General features: G+C 39.1%; 1 protein-coding gene across 2 annotated transcripts in view; it reads left to right on the forward strand.

The window, feature by feature from the left end:
* The window catches only part of cntn4 (contactin 4), a 287,425-nt gene that overhangs the window by 195,641 nt on the left and 71,806 nt on the right, over window positions 1–19,978 (forward strand). For both annotated transcript variants that reach the window (XM_012874550.3, XM_036151210.1), the window contains exons 9-11: window positions 108–247; window positions 10,605–10,734; window positions 13,508–13,658. In XM_012874550.3, the coding sequence (XP_012730004.1) occupies window positions 108–247; window positions 10,605–10,734; window positions 13,508–13,658 (421 nt within the window). The remainder of the gene's footprint in view (window positions 1–107; window positions 248–10,604; window positions 10,735–13,507; window positions 13,659–19,978) is intronic.

The following is a 19,978-nucleotide window of genomic DNA, read 5'->3' on the forward strand; positions in this document are numbered from 1 at the left end:
AATAAGTTTTCTAAATGTTGTTGGATTATAATTGAAAATATTTGCAGTTGCATGATAGACGTTAATTGTTGAGCAATCCTGTTTACTTTGCCTTTCTGTGTTTCCAGCTCCACCTCATCTCATTGAGAAGCCTCAAGATGTCCAAAAGCTCATCGATGACTCACTGGTGTGGGAGTGCAAAGCCACAGGGAAACCTAAACCCTCATACAGATGGATGAAGAATGGAGAAAACCTGGAGTCTGCAGAGGTGAGTTCTGCCAGATGTCTCTGTACTCAAAGATAAAGTTCCGTACTTCAAGGTTGAGCACACCGACACAGCTTTTCTTTTTTACAAATCTCACTCTCAATCATCATAGCACAAAATGAAAAATACAAAACATGCATGCATCGTGCAGAGCTTTACTGTGCTGCCTGACCACACTTGACCTGATACTTAGCATGCATTACAGTCTGGTATTAATGTTATTGTCACCCACAAAACAGCATTTATATCAAAATAATTCAACCATGTCCAATTGTGCTTTACAGTTCAAAGAAACATGCCTAGTGGTAGTCTAAAGGCAGAGTGATGTAGGAGCTATGCTAATCATTTGTTAAATCTCTTTACACCAGCTTCAGTTATTAATTCTTTCACAGCGCAGATGAAAAAGCAGCATTTGTTTCAAACATGAGACTTAATTCGTTCCCGTGTGCTTCCTGCCCCCTTAGTGTTCCCGCAAGATATGCTCCGTCACATCTTGGTATATGAAAAAAAGTATGATTTCTTTATTATTTCTATTAGATTATTACATTTTCAGTTTTTTTTTTCCTTTCACTGAGTACTTTTGAGCTGACTGATTGGACACTGAGGCACAGCTTGCGCTTGATAAATAAACCGCCATTATGTTAATTCGCTTCATTATGCAAAGAAGGTGACAAACACACCGGAGGATATAGATCAGTACTTGAGTGTTCTACATGTAGTAGGAATGAACCCGGTCTGTCACCACATAACCGGAGGCAACGCTCCACTCAGCACAGCCTCTTTCACATAAAAAACAGATTTAGTTTACTGTCAGGGGAACACAATCAACAGTCTGTTTTGCCAACAGCAATGTGTTTTATCAACACCTTTTTATGGCGGAGGAAGAAAAAAAAAATGTGCCTTCTTGTTTCTTATTAGGTAGTTTCTTAAAAAGATTTAATATTCTATTACATGTGATGAGATTTATTTTCTTATCTTTATGTGAATGTACTTACCACTTTATGATGAGATAAATAAATTCAAATGGAAGTGCTTGGAGTAAACAGCTGACACACTCGCCCGTCTGGGGATGAGGCAGTGCTTGGTGTGTGATTAAAGGTTACATTGACTGCCTCGATGTTTGTGCCGCACATTCCTCCTTAACATAGACATAATAAATGGATATATTCTGAATGCATGGGTGAATGGATTAATCAGCGAAGGTGCCGCATTGTTTGAAATGCCACCATTAACCACTGCGGCTTAATGAGTGGAAGAGGTAAAGGTCAGTAGTGTGAGGAGTAGTGGGGGGGGGGGGGGGGGGGGGGGGATAGCACTGGTTGTTATTTACTGGGAATCAATGGAGGTCTTTTTGACTTGCCTCTTCACTGCGCCATATTTCTGCTGATAGTTTTCCGACTTTGGGCAGGAGCAATCATCCTTTAAAAGGGGAACGAGCACTCATCTTGATTGCTGACTGGAGTCTATCCTGAATGTACCTGCATGTGTTAAGGTCTAGGCAGTGAAAACAACCCCTGTAGCTGTGCACACACACACACACACACACACACCCTATTGGCACAATTTTCAGCTCAGCTGAACCATAGTATCCCACTCAGAGATGTGAAACTTTTACAACAGCTTCATAGGGGGGGATAACGGGGATAGTATGTACACTGCTCAGAACAGAGAAGAAGAAAAGAACAAATAAAGTTAATTCTTGTGAGCACATCAATACAGTTTCTGTATCCTTGTTGTCACTGATGGACAAATTATCCAGATATGAACAACAACAGATGTCCACGTGCTGAACTTCGTAAAAACAAGTGTTGCTTATGTTTTATCTCATGATGTGTGTTTTTAGCACACCTTCTTTCCTGATTGTACAGTCAAAGCGGTCTCATAAATCTGGCCTGTTTACAGATGTCTGCGAGGAGTCCTAGCAGACCCTTGTGGACAGGTAAAGATGACAAATTTCACAGCAGTCAGTCTTTGTGATTGAGAAAACTGGAGGGTAAAATCTGACCGGCCACAGTAAAACCAGAAACATTTTAAGTTATTTATAGATTCGGAAAGAGTAGAATCTAAGCTTTCCAATGATGTCAAACTTGTGGAACTCAACAAAGAATTGAAGAAGATATGATGATTTGAATGTTGGCTCTCTGCAAAGAAGATTACTGAGAAATCAGGCCTCAAAGTTTCTTTAGAATTGCCCTCAGCCAGGATGACGTTAACAAAAGCTGTTCATTTGAATTACTTTGCATACCTGGCAGCAACATCTCCCACCCCTTCAATGGCTGTAAATAGAGGGTCCAGATCACTATTTTTTTCAAGTAAAGATAATTTACTGCTCTGCTGTACAATATTTGTGTTAGATCTGTGCATTGAACAAACTTTCTTTCAACTGTCCAAAAGATTACAACACCAAATTTAATGGGAACACACACACACACACATGCATACAAAAAATAAGTACAAAATTTAAACACTTGTCACTTACAAAATTGGTAAATGTCAAACAGTTTTTTATCACTGCATGCTTTTGTGTCTGCCACTTGCATCATGCTCAGTGGTATTGTTACTTTTTAATTGCTCGTTCTGTTTTTTAAAGGAACTTTTCAAAAAACGTTTTATGGGCACATGTTAAGATAACATTTTTCTAATTGCCATTACAGAACAAAGAATTCCCATGGAGCAAATTTCTAGGTGTAGCAGGAATCAATCATGAAATAGACATATTATTTATTTCTAGCTCAAAGATCACAGTTTGAGGGTTGGTGATCAATGTGTGTTCAGAATGTAGGTAGAAATAGAGGTGTTCACACCTTTGTATACACTACATTTTCCGTATTATTGAGCTGAAACATAAGAAATATATATTATGTTTTGTGTTACATTAAAAACAAATAACCAAAATAATCTGTCACTTTAATCATGTTTAGATATTAAAAATGGAAGGTTGAATGATACATGGCTTTAGTTTCAGTACGATGCATCATAATAGTTTTTCTTTAAACTTCTCAAACTCACCCCATGCCAGATGAGTTCCATGTTCTGCCCCAATCTTTCTGCTGCTAAATGGTCCATCCATCCTAAGGAGAAACTTTGTGGTTCATGACTGTGTCCTTCGCTCACAAATTCACCGAGTCCATACCTTCTCCGTCTTCCTGATCTTCGGTTAACGTCAACTGGAAACTAGGAATATTCTCTATCCGCAGATGCTATTATTTACGCGGACTCCTGACACAGAATCTGAAGTGAGTCCAGCATACTGGTGAACATGTACTCCGTCAACGGAGCGCTGTACAGTAGTGGTTAAGTTATTGTGCAATGTGTCCATGTTAATGCTGGTTCCTCTGCCACGAGTCCAAAGCGGCTTCAGTTAACGCCAGCTGGAAACTATAAAGTTACCAAAGTTATGCAGTCGCTTAGTCAGGTTCTTCCGCTTTAGCGCTCCTGATTCACAATAAAGGTGCCGACGGGCTGTTAAATGTTTACACTGGAACTGTCTTTGGGGATGCTGCATCTTCTTTGGACATTGCCATCAAAAATAAAAGGAAACCACACAGCTCTTCTCTTCCGTCACAAACACATGTGGTTTATTGCAGCACACCAACAAAACTTTTATCTTTTCCAGCAGCCATTGCACAGCGCATACAGTGGGAAAACCAGCTGACCAAACGCACTCCTCTTCTAAAAAGGAAGTGGGTGGAGCTCTAATTGGGTTACCGCTGATTGTGACCTAATAATCGGGAGGTTTTTGAAACGGCTCATTTTCAAGACACCAACAAAACATTTGCTTCTGGCCAACAAAGGATCGGATGCATTTTTTAGTGCTTGGGCTGTTTCTAGGAGCAGTAGAGACTTAAATTGAAGTACAAAATAAAATGCAATAAGTGAATTTTGCATAATAAGCCCTCTTCAACAATACATTTTTATTTTGTATTTATTTTTTGCCACTCTTTGTGCTGCTGAGGTGTATTTCTCTTTACACAGTCTGGCATGTAGTGCATTGACAGTGACTGGATGTTGGAAACAATTGATATATGTAAGCATCCACAGCACTTTGTCTTGTTACTTAAAAGTGCTATATAAATAAACCCACCTTACTTTACCTCACATATTTCATGTAAGAGAATCAGTCATTTTTATTATCCGTTTGAAATTTGTTTTGCAGTGTAGCGCAACAGACAACTTACATTATACAACAACCCCAACGTTAGTAACTATGAATATAATGAGTAAAAAAAATGCTTTAGTCAGAGCAGAAAAATTGTCATCGTCAGTGAAGTACCTTGTGCAGATTGATCATTTTAAGGTATAAAGGAAACTTTATACCTATTACTTTTAGCCCTCTGGAGCCTGAATTGCTGGCCAGAGGGGAGAAGTGCAAACTTCTGTGAGAAAGAGTGATCAAGGCTGACCAAAATCGCCTGTTCCTATTTCAAGACTCGACCATCATAGATATCAAACAGAGAGAGCTGCTATATGCCAGTTAAGTTACTAGCTGCTTTGACAATGATGTTATTTGTTCTGCACTGTTAGGTGCATTTTAAGATTGATTCTATAAAAGACTTGTAGAATACAACCATCAGTGTTTTGTCCACATTAAAAGTGTTCAACTGGAGAAAATTTATTTTTGCAGACATTGAGGTTGTGGCTTTAAAATCTTGTCAGTAACTGCAGCCAGGTTTTTGTAGCTGTCTACTAGTTCCTAATGTCAGCTCTTGATGGTAATAGGGTGATTTATTTTTACACCCTGCTCGCAGGATGGGACAGTGCAAAATAGTGGAGATCAGAAGGGATTTAAGCAGTATTTTTAGAAGAAATAAAAGACAAACTGATTTTGAAATTATATTCTACTGTATTCAGTATGACTGTTTGTTACATGCTCGTGTAAGTTTAATGTAGCCCACATTCCCTAAAACAAAACAAAAAATGCTGGCTTTGCTTTTTTAGAATCAGAAAGAAGGTTTCATAATTCTAAAAATCTGTTTATTATAGAATTAATCCGCTCAGGTTTGTTCAAGCTATGAATTTTAGATTTTAAAATACAAATGATCAAATGGAGTCCAGACTCATTCAAAACGACTTTAGCGTCAATAGCAAGCTATGAATCAGATTCTGGTTTTAGCATCATTAGCAGCTAACCTTAGCTAGTCATATTATTCTCACTGTGCTTAAGGACTAGCTGTATCTTATCTGTTACTCTGTCACAGTTTCTTTTTCCACAGGGTACCAAGACACTACGAGACAAAAATCAGTAGAGACTTACTGAATGCTAATGAACAGTCTTTCTTCGCTGGCTCAGTCATCATGACATGGCAACTCTACGGCGACTTTGTTTTTACTCCAAAATCAGTCTCAAACATGCATACAACTGTGTATCCAGTTTAAAGCACTCACTTTTAAATCCAGGACACATGCTTAATAACTTCATTCAATAAAAGCAGACAGAGTCACTTGCTAACAGTCTCTTGACAGCTATTGATGAGACATTCAATTTGGCAAGCAATATCGTCGCTTTTTAATTGTTGTGAGATGTCATGGCACAAGACATAGGCCTAGTGCTAAGCAGTTTTTGCTTTTATTGAAACCTGCATCAAAGTGTAAAAACATGCGATAAATAGATTCCCTGTATTACCTTTTTTCTCCTTCTTTTTGTCAGACTTTAAGCACGGATGCTTCTGTTTTCATTCGGGGCACCAAACCATTTTTTAATTACCTGTCTGGGTCAAAAAGCAAGGGTTTATTCAAATGTATCTTTTGCTGTGGCTGTTTTCATCTGAAGGACTCCACTCTCTTCTGTTTTATTGCCAATGGCTTCAGGATTAAGAGGCTGTGCAATTAAAAGGTTACTTCTTCGTGAAACAGGATTTTGGTGCATTCAGAGGACTATGGGACCACCATACAGATGAGTTACTGTAGTGAACACACTTGAACTGAGGCTTTTCCTTTTAGACATCTGAAGCAAAAGAATTTAGGTAGTGGGTAATCCCATTACAGGCAGGTTAACTGCGCCCCGCTGTAGCCGTGGGGAGATAGTTAAAATTCCCTGCTTTGCTTGCTAATTCGTACTGTAGCAGTATAAGGAGGCTCAGATTAAAGGTTTTGTTCCTCTCGCTGCAAAGCCACTTGGGAGGCTAGTTCATGCCTGCTGCTGTGCTTAATTTTCAATCGGGCACATACGGTAAATTAATCAAAGATCTTTAGAAACAATGAGCAGATTTTTCTTATAGTGTTACTCTGGTGAACATTATTAGTTTCTCGTGCTCATCCTTGTTGTGACTTTGTTTTGAAGGTGAAACTCTGGATATTACGATTCATTTTTGATGGATTGTTCCATTTTTTTTTACATCTCCACGTTTAAGGAAGGCAATCAAGAGATTTCTACTTTTTCACTTAAGCCATCAGTTAATTCCTATAATATTTGAAAAAAACAAGTCAAGCTAGTTGTTACATTAGTCTCACTCTAAAGCCACTTTAAGATTTTAGATTGGACTCAGCATTCCCTATGTGTCTGGGAAAGTCTTTATTAATTTGGGTACTTTGCAGATCTCTAAAAACAACAGGAAATTATATATATATAAAATCTATCTATCCATCTGCAGTAAAGTGAATGTATACTTTTTCAATCTCTTAAAAAAACGGTTGAAAAGGGATTGTGCACTCTTGCTAATATAAATCTGGAAAAGTGTAGGACGAACATGAATAATACATATGAACGCTTTAAACAGCCCATCAGCAATCAGACTCAACATTCCCATTTTTCTGAACACTAGAAAACACTTTTTTTTTTTTTTTTTTTTTACTTTTGTCAGTTTTTTATCATGCAAATCAACTCTGTGTTGCTTGGCACATGACATTGCCAATCATTTTCACTCTGCAGAAGAAGTGCAGATGGTCCCCCCAGGTCCAAGAGTGGAAAAACTGCTGATTTTAGAAGAACGCCATGGTTAATTAATAGCAGCTGTAAATGGGAGTGCTTCTCTTGCACAGACTGATATCCGCCACCATTTCACTCACTTGCCAGAAGGGATGTTCGTCCCTGCACATCCGGAGCTGCTGAGCATTATGGAAATTTTAGGCGCAACCTGCTCAAATGCGGGATTAGTTTGTGATCTTTCAGCGACGACAGCCTCCGTTTTCATGTGACAGCGCCTTAATCCCCCTTGCATCTGGAGTTCACATGGACTCTAATGACACTGAAGGTGAGCCAGAGTAAAACCAAAACCACCACTGCACAGATATTGGATGACAGCCCCCTAAACATTTAGTATTTGTGCTAAACAGTGATAGAATAACTCAAGGTAAGACAGAAATTTTACTCTGCCAAGCCGAAAAGTTCATATGACAGAATATGGCATTGACTAAAAAGCTTCAGCTGAAAATTCTCATTCCTGTTCATTATAATGGTCAAATTATTTGTCTAGCTCAAACAGATAAGTCATTGATAAACTATCATCTTTAAGTGCAGCATGCAAGTTACATTGATTTAACTTTATTTTGTCACATTACAACCACAAGCTTTATAGTGATTCATTGGGATTTTATGTAATAGATGAAAATATAGTAATGTAAAATTGTGCAGTCGAAGGAAAAGGATACACGGTTGGAAAGGTTTTTAGCAAAATATACTTTTCACTATGCAATTGTCTAATTATAATTTCTTCAAAGCACTGCACAGTAGGCTACGTTTTCATACTATAAATTTGTCCTTCTAGGGTTGCCATGATAGTAAAATGTCAAACTCCATCCTGATACTAAGAGAAATACTCAATTCTCAATACCATTTTCAATACAGTGGCAAACATGTTTTGAAGGCACATGATGTTGTGCTGCCATGCAGGATAAAATTCAGCATTTGAGAAATATATACTTTTGCTGTCACTTCTCTGGCAAAACAGTAGACGAGGAGCTTAAATGTTAATATGCTTTATGGAAGTGTTTTATAACAACAATAAAAACAATCTTCATCATCATCATATTAGTTTATCTTCGATTCAGTCTTGCAATTCTTTTATTCTCCTGTAATTGCTTATCCTTGATGTGTAACTGTGTGCTTCCGTTTGTTTGTCAAACTAGCTAATGATAAATACAGATTTTACTAATAAGGGACCAAAAATAATAATTCTGAACTAAGAGATTGTTTCAAAAAAACATTAGTCTGTCCCATACAAAACACATTTTCACAGTGGAAACAAGGATCTTGACTATGCAAATACATTTATTCACCAACAACCCTGTATGATTTCTGTCTTTGTGGTAATTTTGCATTATGTTTTCTTTGGTCATCAGCTACAGCAGCAGGGTATTTTGCTACTGGTTTCTTTTCATCTGCCCTGATTGTCAGCTTCAGTCTGTCTTCCGTCTTCTCATTAGCCACAATAGCCTTCAATAGCTTTAGGAGGAGGGGCACACTGGGTAGTTTTGTTGCTTTATTATTTGGTGGCAGGCAGTTTATTAACATTTCCCTCTGATAATTCGTACCGTGGTAGAACGTGCACACCTGAGAAGTACATCTTGACAGGGGGAGCTCAGACCGACAGAGCACCGTCATTGGACAGTCCATATTCAAGAAGCTAATGCTTTACAAACAGCGTTGGCTTATGTTGTCCTGGAAGTTTAGTCCTGGAGACTTAGTACCTCAGTGTTGGAGATCCAGAGGCTTTCCTGAACTTGTGCATTTTTGTAGGAATAGCTTGTGGCATTAATTTATCATTTGGTATCATGCAGCATTTGTTATTTTTTTTTCTTGTCCATCTACCTTATAGGGAAAATTCCTCCAAACAACACTTTTGTGTTTGTCTTGTCAATAAAAAGGGTCACATATTTTTTTCTGCCTGTACTCACTATGAGTTTCAACTTCCAGCAGCAGATTTTAGTTGAGATGATCAGCAGAGTGTCTCTGTCATTGCAGCACTGTGGTCAAATGAAGTGCAACACTTTGGGAAATGTGAATGGGTCATTTTATATTGACTTTGCTGGAAATTAGTATCTTTGAATAATTGATTTTTATATTATCGATTATATTGAGATACTGATTATGTTGACCCTTAGCCTACCATGTAGTCATTTATTCTTACTTTCTTCTTACATATATATTTTAACCTTTGTAAACCTGTATGTTTCCACTGGCCTGTGAGTTTGCTGCTGGTTCATGTGAATATTCCCACTGAGGGACAATAATGGATTTTTCTTTTCTATTGTAATTCTTTTCTGCTAAATGACCCACAAGCAGACTCTTTAGACTAAATAGTGCATGTCTGAATGCAACCTGTTACACTGTACTTTATTCCACATAGTGGTGTTACAACAAAGTGGAAGGGATTAGGATTTTATTTAGGACTATGAGGTAAAGTGGACTTAACAGAATTGTATGCTACACTTTCCTGTTTTTTATTTGCAAAACCATTTTGTGTTAGTCTATGGCATCAAATATTAATAAGGCATAAATATGTTTGCAGGGCACTGTGCATCATTTATATAGTACATCTTCCTTCCCAAAGTTGCAACAGCACATCAATAACACCACACAATCTCAGAGATGGCGATTTACGCCTTGTGCTCGGCCCAAAGGACGGCTACCATGACGTCGGGTCAAGCTTTATTTTGTCCCGCTTCTTCTTGCTTCACTGTTTCTGAGTCTGTGTTTGAGGTTCAGCTAATGACCCCCACGCTGCTGCTGGCTTGACGCATTTGCACAATGATGCCGTACAGAGTCGCTGTGCTTATACCACAGGATATAATGCAAGAGATAAATTTGTGGCAACCTGCTGTTGCTGCAAGTTATGCTACGCTTGCTGAAGCACCGGATACATAAAGAGGGAACGCTGCTCGGATTCTTTCTGCCTAGCTGATCAAGTGGTCCAGCTCAGTATTCGGATCATCAAGCTCTGCAGTGGCTAAACACGCTTTAATTTGAGGGCTCAGCGATGAGCTTGATTTCCCTTGCAGGGGACCAAATACGATAGTCCATAAGGGGAAGCTTAGAGCATTACCAGGTACACATCACTTAGTATGTAAAGGGCATACCTACGGGATCTGCAAAGCAATTTTCAGATGTTATGATATTCCTTCCCCTCTTATCCCCTCCTTCTGCTGAAGGGGAAACAGGCCATGTGCTGCAGTGGGGGGATATAAATAGGGCATGGTTTTATTTCTCTCTCATAAACATGTAGATTGATTAGGGTCATTTTCTGCTAGCCTGCCTCCATCCACCCAAGCCTTTCCCTCCATTAGTGATGAAAACCTAGATTTATTGCCACGTCTGTCACTTCTACACCATAATTCACAGGCCCGCTGCGTGGCTGTTTTTATGTAGATGAGCACTGGGGGGAAAAAAAAGGCATATTAAAGGCGTGTGTCTCTGTGTCCACAGGAGCGCATACAGGTTGCCAATGGGATTCTGTCAATCAGTCGGCTAACCCTGTCCGACACCGGAATGTACCAGTGTGTGGCGGGGAATAAGCACGGCGAGGTCTACTCCAATGCAGAGCTCCGAGTCATAGGTAAGGTTCAGTGCGAGGGTGTCTGCGCTCTATAGAGATGAAAGCAATACGGCATACTGATAGGGGCAAATTTGTTAGCTGCCCTGGTAGAGATGTGTAATAACTCCTTAAAATAAAATCAGCTTTTACTGCCATATTAAAAAAATACAATCTTTAGTTTGATGACATTTATTCCCCAGCGAAGAAATGATCCCACCATAAAAAGTATGGTCATATTAAAAAAAATTAGTACACCATTTGAAATGTCTGCTTTTTTTAGCATATTTTCTAAAATGATGTTGAAAAATTCCAGTAATATCTGCAAATAACAAAGAAAATGTCTAGAATAATACCCGTGTATTACATAAGGTACACATGATGACAACGTCATTACTCGCACTTTGAAGGGGGTTTGGTCTAACTCAGACATTTATTTATTTTTTTTTTACTCAGGAGAACAGTCAATAGGAAGAGGACATTCAAAACAACTGCAAACACTCCCAGGGTATAAAGAGTGTTCATGCACAAACAACTTGCGGCGCAACTGGGGATGTTTAAAAATTAATGTATACAAATTTGCAGTAATTAACGCAAACTTTTTACCCACCATAAAAATGTGCAGCAGCCACACAAACGATTTTAACAATTTTGACAGTAACAAACCACAATGTACTAAACCCCCCCAAATACAATGAAATGTAACTTTCAGTTATATTTATATCAAACAGCATCAATCCCAGATGTTTTTTTCATGAATTGGAGCTTTTATGGTATATATCCATATAAAGAATTAACATAGAAGTAACATAGCACACCTCAAAAAATTATGGAAACAACCTCAATTAGGCCTAGCCCACACATAGCAGGATATCTGCTAAAAACAACACATTTTTATGTGGTTATACCTTTCAACCACACATAACCGGCATTATACATTGTTTAAAACAAATTACCCTAAAAACGTGTGTATACATGAAATGACAGATATTAATGTCAGGCGCGTCACGGTCTGCTCTGGGTCACATATGTGCGACCATTCTTTATACACTGGGCCGTACAGTGGAGTTAAAATCGACATTGCCTTGAGTTTTATTAACTTTATTTTCTAATATGGTGTTTAAAAGAACCTCAACTTCTTTATCTTTCCACAAGATCAAACCTCCTGGCACCATGATTCATTCCTAACAGCAAGTCGGGGTTGTTTTGAAGGATTCTGATTGGCTGACTGAAGTTTTAGTTTTGTGTTACACTGCCCCCTATGTGTCTGCCATATTTAAAAAAAATTAAAATAAAGCTCACTGGCTTATTTCTGCAGGTTGGTGCGCATAAAAACTTTTCTTAAAAACCTATAGTGTATAGTATTATTTTTTTTTTTAAAAAGGTGCCTTTTAAAAAAAAAAAAAAAAAAAAAAAAAAAAAAACCTTGCTACATGTGGACTAAGCCTCAGAGGTAAACTGTAAGGTACATGTTGATTTTGTCACATGTTGATGTAAATGTGGATTGGTCTGTGCATTAGGGAGCATGTAAACTACCTATGGGGCTCTTTATTTTTCACTGAAAAAGAAAACGGGGTCCGATCAGCAGATTAATTCCTAACAAGTCAGGTGTGATGATTCCTAAGTTGGAGACAATCACACGTGTTCATAAATAGGTTCGTAAAGGTGCTCGTAATTGTGGAACGACGGCATGGTCGGTGCTGCTGGAGGAGATTGCAGATGGAAAAATGTGAAGGGAGTGTGTCTTCAGAGATCCTTTTCTCAACACTTTTTTTGACCATTTCATACTCAAAGCTATCTCTGGTAAGTGCATCAATGCATTGCACTTTGAAGATAATAGCTGACCAAATATTGTAATTTTTACCATTGTGCATCTTTACCCAGGACTTCTGAAGTCCTGGAGAGATTGTGCAGACAGAATTGGTCAAAGCTCCATGCTTATAAAATGTTATAACAGAACAGTATATTCTGTTCTGCTAGCAAAAAAGAGTTGTCCAAAGTAACAATACCAACAATTGTGCTAGCTGCAACTTTATTAAAAACATGCATTTACTGACACAAGCTAAGTTGTCAGCCACGCAATAAATGCTCTAAAATTCCAGGTGTGATTTTTGCATTATCTGATGCTGCTGCAATAACAGATGCAGGCATTCAGGAGATTTCCACACATGATTACTAGGGGTACCAACCAACTGTCAGATAACTTCCGTCCCCTCTCCTTTTGGCCCGTGATTGAAAAGCATTAATGACCGTGTCGGATTGACAGTGATGTAGGCCAGAGCTGTTCTGCTGAGTAGTCTTGGTCCATCTGCCTTGTCAAGACTGTCAGTCTTCAATCTCAGCCTTCAAAATCCCACAGATCACATCCAGATTATGTCGCTGATTAAAATTAGGCTCAATACAGCAAAGTGCTCTGGTCACACTTAGATTGAGCCTAAAGAAGAGAAGTGCTGGGGGGGTAAGAGATGGCCGCACAGCTTCAGGCTTTTTTAAATAGCCATGAGAATTCAAATTCACCTGCTTTTTGCCAGAAAATAATACTAATAAGCTTACTTCAAACTGCTGAACTCCACATCAGATGCCTGATTGCTAATTATGTAATCACGTCTCTTTGAATAATCCATGTGGGAAAATTCTGCTTCTTAATTAACTCATTTTGCAAACTGGTACAACAAAACACACAGAGCGACATGTTTATAAGGAGATAAATGGTCAGAGATATATTAGACACAAAAAAAAAAGTCTTCACAAAGAGATTTTTATTAACAATGGCTGTGATTTGCTTCTGTTCTCTCAGCCGTTGCCCCGGATTTTTCTCACAATCAACTGAAGAGTCAGACGCTGGTGAAAGTAGGAGGAGACATCCTCATCGAGTGCAAGCCCAAGATGTCTCCATGGGGTATGATCTCGTGGCAGAAGGGCAGCGAACCGCTCCAGGGGAGCAGCAGGTAAAGCAACATTTAGGCAGTTGGGTTTGCTTCCTTCTCTCTGCAAGAACTGCTGGAGTTTCCCCCTTCTTATGTTGCCATTGTTTTTAGCAAGGTTAAGATTTTTAAAATACTCAGCTGGCTTCGTTGAGTTGTGTGAACAAAGAACAGATGGCCTCAAGAAGGGAACATCTTTCCGGCTCCATTGAGGAGCCTTGTCGGTCCATCTCCATTCTAAAACGACAGTATGAGTTATGGTCCTTTGCAGAAGTATCCACACTCATTTGCAAGTTTTGTCTTGTTATAACCACAAACCTCAATATATTTTATTGTGAATTTATGAGACAGATCAACAGTAAGGCTGACTTTGCACTGACTACATTTCTTGTGTCTTTCCATCGCTAAATATGCCACGTAGCAATCCAAACTGAATTTGTTCATGCATCCAGACAGCCCCGCCCCCCTCCCTTATTTATTTTGAAATAATAACGAATCTGCTTTACACTTCCTGTGTGTGGCTTTGTGTCTGGCTCATCTGGCTTTTAGAAGTTGATCACAAATAGACTCAATCCATATTTCTGACAGACAACGGAGGATTGTTCTCTGTCGTGCCGCAGTGGGAAATGCCCCATTAAATAGAATGGCTTTTATTTGTGATGGAACGGAGTATGCACGGTCTGTGTGAGTGAGATCTAAGGGGTTAATCTTCAAAAATTCCAAATAAGGAGCGCTAAATTGCGTGGGGAAAAAAAGAATTCAAGTGCAATAAATGGGCATGTTGCAGGTCATTTACATAGATTGTGTCCATAAAGGTCAAAACGTGCAAAACTAATTTGGTCCAGAATCTTATTGTGAGGCTCATCTCTTAACAGCTGGATTTACCTGCACATACTCTTCACTTTGAATCGTCGTGTTACTGAAAAGTGCTTCATAAATAAACTTGCCTTGCCTCACAACAGCTGCATGACCCAAAACATTTTAAACCAAGGTAGGTACATAATAATTTAATACGACATAATTGTGCCGAGCTCATAAAGAAATGTTGAGGGAGGAAAAATAATCCCACAAGTTATGGATGTGTATTAACTCTTGGTGATTTCACCGTATGGTTTAAGTCATTGTCCATCTTGAAGGTAAACATCCCCCCCCCCACACACACACACACACCTCCCTCACCACACACTCACAAGCACAACGTTTGTGTGCATGGTTTCTTTCACGCTATGGAAATCTCTCATGAAGCTTTCTCTATCGTATGATGGATATGTTCTATGTCATTTACTGCCATCGTTTAGCTGTTCTTAATTTAGTAAGACAACAGCCAGTATGTTAATAAGGCCTTTCAAAGGCAGTCCCTATCAGTTTTTCTCATCTGTTGTGGGAGGTATAAGCCAGGTACTTTGGTTTTCCTGCCCTCTGCATCTGCTGGCAGCTCCTCCTCTCATGTTGTCATCACACGAACAAAGTTCACTCGATCAGAATCAGTCATTTTAGTTGAGCATAATGCAGGATTGTTGAAATTAAGTGGATGATCAGTCTCTGATCCATTCTCTCATCCACTCTGCTCAGACTCTGCCAGCTCCTCCATCCACACTGAGACTGTTATCTGTGGTGGGCAAGGAGCAACTTTAGGTCTACTATTGGAGTGTTAAGCTCTCTGCCTGTTTATTTATTTGTTGATTCATTACTCTTGTAATAGGATTGAGACAAATTTTATAATTTTATATCAGGGTGAATGTCACTAAGCACACGAAAACTGAACAACTTGAACCAATGGTGTACAAAACATTTTACCACATGGGCCAATAACTTTGAAAATGCTCGAGTCTTGAGTCTTTTTTTAATCCCCGCTCAACAATAAAACTATGTTTGCAGTGTTTTACTCAAACAAATGGTCCATTTTTAGGGAAAGGGATTTGTAAAACATTGTAGACCTAAGAGATAAAACCTAGGCAGTTGTCAGAGACAAGAACAGGATTTGAATCATTCTTTCCTCGAAAAATGTTGCTGGATTTAGCCATGTTTAACAAATGACCTCAAAAACTATATGTGTGTACCCACGTCTGCTTTTAAATAAATGTTGCTGGATGTTTGTCACAAAGCAAAAAACCCGGTTCCAAAACAAACCATTAAGCGGCCATCTCCCAGAACTCTGGCTAGAAATGGTTCTGCAAGAGGAGGCAGCCCCCCCCCCACCCCCCGCCCCCCTCCCCTTGATTATCAGCAAGGGTGTAAATATTTCCAACATCTCAGTAATTGATATTGCCCTGTCGGATCATTTCTCTGTTAGCTTTGAAAGTACAATCTCCATCGACTCGCTTAGCAAAAAAGATATTGTAACAAAACGTTCTTTTACAGACAACACAACGGAAATCTTTAATCAAATATATTCATCCACCTCATTTCAATGCTGGAACACAATAGATGAGTTAGTAGATAATTTCCAAGATTTCAAACATTATCAATTCCATTGATCCCATTAAAGTAAAGGTTTCTGTGGGAGGAAGAAATCTCCATAGATAAATGCCCCATTAGTGAGATTTGAAAGAAAACTTAAATGGTGTACAACTCGATTGCCGGTTTATTATGAAATATACAAAGAGAGGCTGCAAAGCTATCACTCATCACTAAAACCCATCCATCCATCCATTTTCCAACCCGCTTAGTCCGTCATGGGGTTGCGGGGGTTGCTGGTGCCTATCTCCAGCTCATCACTAAAACATGCAAGGGAAATGTTCTTTGCAGAAATCATTAACAAAAACATCAACAATTTCGTGCTTTATTAACTACATTTGAAAGACTCATAAACCCTCCTGTTATTGTACCACAGGAGCTTCATTCTTCCAGGGTTTGTAATGAATTTGGTGACTTCTTTGCAAAGAGAATTAAAAAAAATTAGAGGATTAATCTGCACATCCACATCACATCTACCAATGTTATACTCAAAAAGAAATGCCAAGAAAATTACTACATTTCAACTACTCAACTGTTATCTTAGAAGAAATTATAAATCAGTTAAGCTCCTCCTCCTGTTGTCTTGATATCCTACTTTCTCTTTGGACCTAAATGAACTAGGTTCACCATGCAGCTTCAGTCATTACAACTACAAACTTGTGATCAAGGCCCGAAATCTAGGTGTAGTGATAGAATCAAAGCTGAACCTTCAAGGACATAAAGACATTCACAAAGTCAGCCGTCTATCGCCTGAAAAACATTTCCAGGATTAAAGGACAGATGTCCCAATGAGATCTAGAGAAACTCTTCCATGCATTTATCTTTAGGCGCATTGGTTACTGCAATGGTGCCTTCACAGGTTTACCCAAAAAACGCAATCAGACAACTGCAGCTGACCCAGAATGCTCCTACTCGCGTTTTCACTAAAACGGGAAGATAGAGCACATCACCCCAGTTCTAAGTCCTTACACTGGCTTCCTGTAGCTCATAGGATAGACTTTAAAATAGTTCTCTTAGTTTAGAACTAACTGAATAGCTTAGCACCAAAATGCAGCCTGTTGTGGCTGTATCAACCCTCCAGACCACTCAGATGGTCTGGTTCTGGTATACTCTGCATACCCAAAACCAGAAGGAGTTCTGAGTATGGAGAAGCAGGATTTAGTTCCTATGCTCCACAAATCTGGAACAAACTCCTGAAAACTGTAAGTCAGCCGAAACACTGAGTTCCTTAAAACCCATCTGTTTAGAGTTGCTTTTGACTTTTTAATAACAGGACAATTGACCTACATATTTGATGTGTGTTGATGTTTTCCCCTGATACAATCAAAGGTTTGCTACTACTCTCACAACCAGTGACTGTTTCAATGTGTTTTTTTTAAGTTTTTATTTTTTCTTGATGTAAAGCATTTTGAACCACCTTGCTGCTAAAATGTGCTATACAGATAAACTTGACTTGACTTTACTTATGTAAGGATGAATGCTTTGTGTTGTTCCTAACATTTTCCATTTAAGGATTTCACACAAAAAAAACTTCCCCCTTGTATGTACCATTCTTGAACTGCGTTTGGGGGACACACAAAATCCGTTCAGGGGCCACAGATTGCCCACTTTGAACAGCCCTGGTTTTATTGTTTTCTTCACTACCTGAAGATGCTGAATCCCTTGGCTTGAAATCATCCCAGTGTGTGCGGAAGGTCAATACCTGAGAAGGATTGCATATTACCTTTCCTCTACTAAAATAAAGATGCCATCCTAACCCAAATAAACAGAAATGCCTTTATTTCTCAGCGTTGCCTGGAAATGCTGTCAATAAGAACTATGAAACTGAGGAAGTAGAAAATGACAGTATTGGTGGAGCTCAACATCCACTTCAAAGTCTGAAATCATTGGTGATGCAGTTGTCTGTGAACCAAATAGTGTTTATAAAGGGAAGAGTATTACTAACACCCCCATGTCAGTCACTGTCTGGGTACCTTTATGTAAGTTTACCGATGATATACTGAACTTTTAAAAAGTTCTGGTCACAAAACCAATCACTATTCTTATAGTTTAATCTTGTTTTTCTTAAAAAGCTTGAGAAAGAACTGGAGTAGGGTTTCTCCTCTCCCTCTGGTTGCTGCCCACTGTCGATCAGCTGGCTGAAAGTGTTCATCCAGGAATCTTGTAGTTTGGACCTTTCTGGGGTTTATTCAGACCAATAAAAGCCCCACACATCTGGAAATCTTACACTCCAGCTTTACAGCACAGTTGGGACAAAAACATAGAGGCTCCATAGCTCCTGAGCAGGCAGCACTTTATTTTGCCTCATCCAGCTAGAACCTGCCGTACATAACTGTGTACAGAGAGCAAAAGGAAACCAGCAGGTGTTTATTCAGTATTCTTTGTGTTGTGCCATAATCATTAGAATAAATGCATGTTATAGATATTACAATATTACAAGGGTAGTAATCAAGGCATTGTTTTAGCAGCAGTAGGTGTAATTGCTTAAAATAAAGCAGTTACCTCATGCCTTACATTTTTGTTTGACTAGAGTACTAAGTACTCTAACTATACCATGACAGTCTCACACATTTTCAAACACACAAACTGAAGCTAAGGAGTCTAAAGAGCTCTATATTACCTTCACGATAAACTGTCTTGTGGGTTTTATCATGTCCAAAAAATAAAATGAGGATATCCCAGTGAAAGGGATATGAATTACTTTGCTAAATTGTTTTGACATCGGTTTCCAAAGCAGGATTTGAAGGTAAATTACAGATGCAGTTTAGGTGTTTTACATTCATATACTCAAGGTACATTTTGAAATGATTTATTGAAATGTAACACAAGAGATATTCTAAAATCAATACCAGGCTGAAATGGCAAAGCAGCCATGGAACAACACAGCAGTGTATTTTTTTTTTTTACCTGTTTCATTGCTACAGAAAGCCTGTGCATCCAATCTACTCAGTGGCCACTGAATGGTTGCTATAAGACATGTACTTCCTTAATATGCAAAGTTTTGTAATGCAATAATTTTCCTGAATCGTCATGTACTGCTTAAACTTAGATTACTGAAGGGGTTTTAAGGCTTAAGAGAGACTATACCCATACATAATAAAATTCAGGGAAATTTTTCATCCCATCTCCATAGAGGGATTCCCAGGAACTGCTCAGATGTGGTAGCAGCCGGCTGAGAGGAAAAGAACAGCGTGAGACCTAACTGAGTAATGGATAATGGGATCCACTGTGTTTTATCAGCAGCTCTTTGGCGGGGGCCAAACAGACCAGCTGCTGAGTAAATTCAAAGTGCTAATCAAGTAGTTTTCACCTCAGTGGGGATGGTAGAGGCTCCAGAAATCAAATGAGTCCACTCCTGACATGTTTCCAAGATGCAGAGGAGCAGAGGGCGATCCCACACGCTGACCTTGTTTGACCTCAGCGATGTGATGTCTGCTTCACGCAATAAGCTTTGCATGTGTTGGAGTGTGTCTGTCTGGATGAAGTGTGAAGTCTGGCCCTAAAGCGTCAGTGCTGGCAGGGGTCACCCAATGGGTGTCAGCACCCGAGCACGACTCGGCTCTGACAGCAGGGCTGTGTGCTTAGTGTCTTGCCAGGCTTTGCATATATACAAAGCAGTGTTGTTGCTTGTCAAACAAAAGGGAGGGGAATTTGCATAGTGGTTTCGCCACTGGTGCCCTTCAGTTGCCCTGTGCCACTTCAATCACGCTGCACTCAGACCTTTTTTGAATCTGTTGATTTGAGTTTGTTGTTCAGAGTCATTTCAAACGTCTGGGGTGGAACATTAAACAGTCGTCGCGACAAAGTGATTAACCAATCAGACTTCTTGGTAATGGCACTTTATGAGATCTGTTATGCACAAATTCATTTGCTTCTTGCATTGGTCC

The sequence above is a fragment of the Fundulus heteroclitus genome, chromosome 20 (assembly GCF_011125445.2).
Source record: "Fundulus heteroclitus isolate FHET01 chromosome 20, MU-UCD_Fhet_4.1, whole genome shotgun sequence".
Classification (NCBI taxonomy): domain Eukaryota; kingdom Metazoa; phylum Chordata; class Actinopteri; order Cyprinodontiformes; family Fundulidae; genus Fundulus; species Fundulus heteroclitus.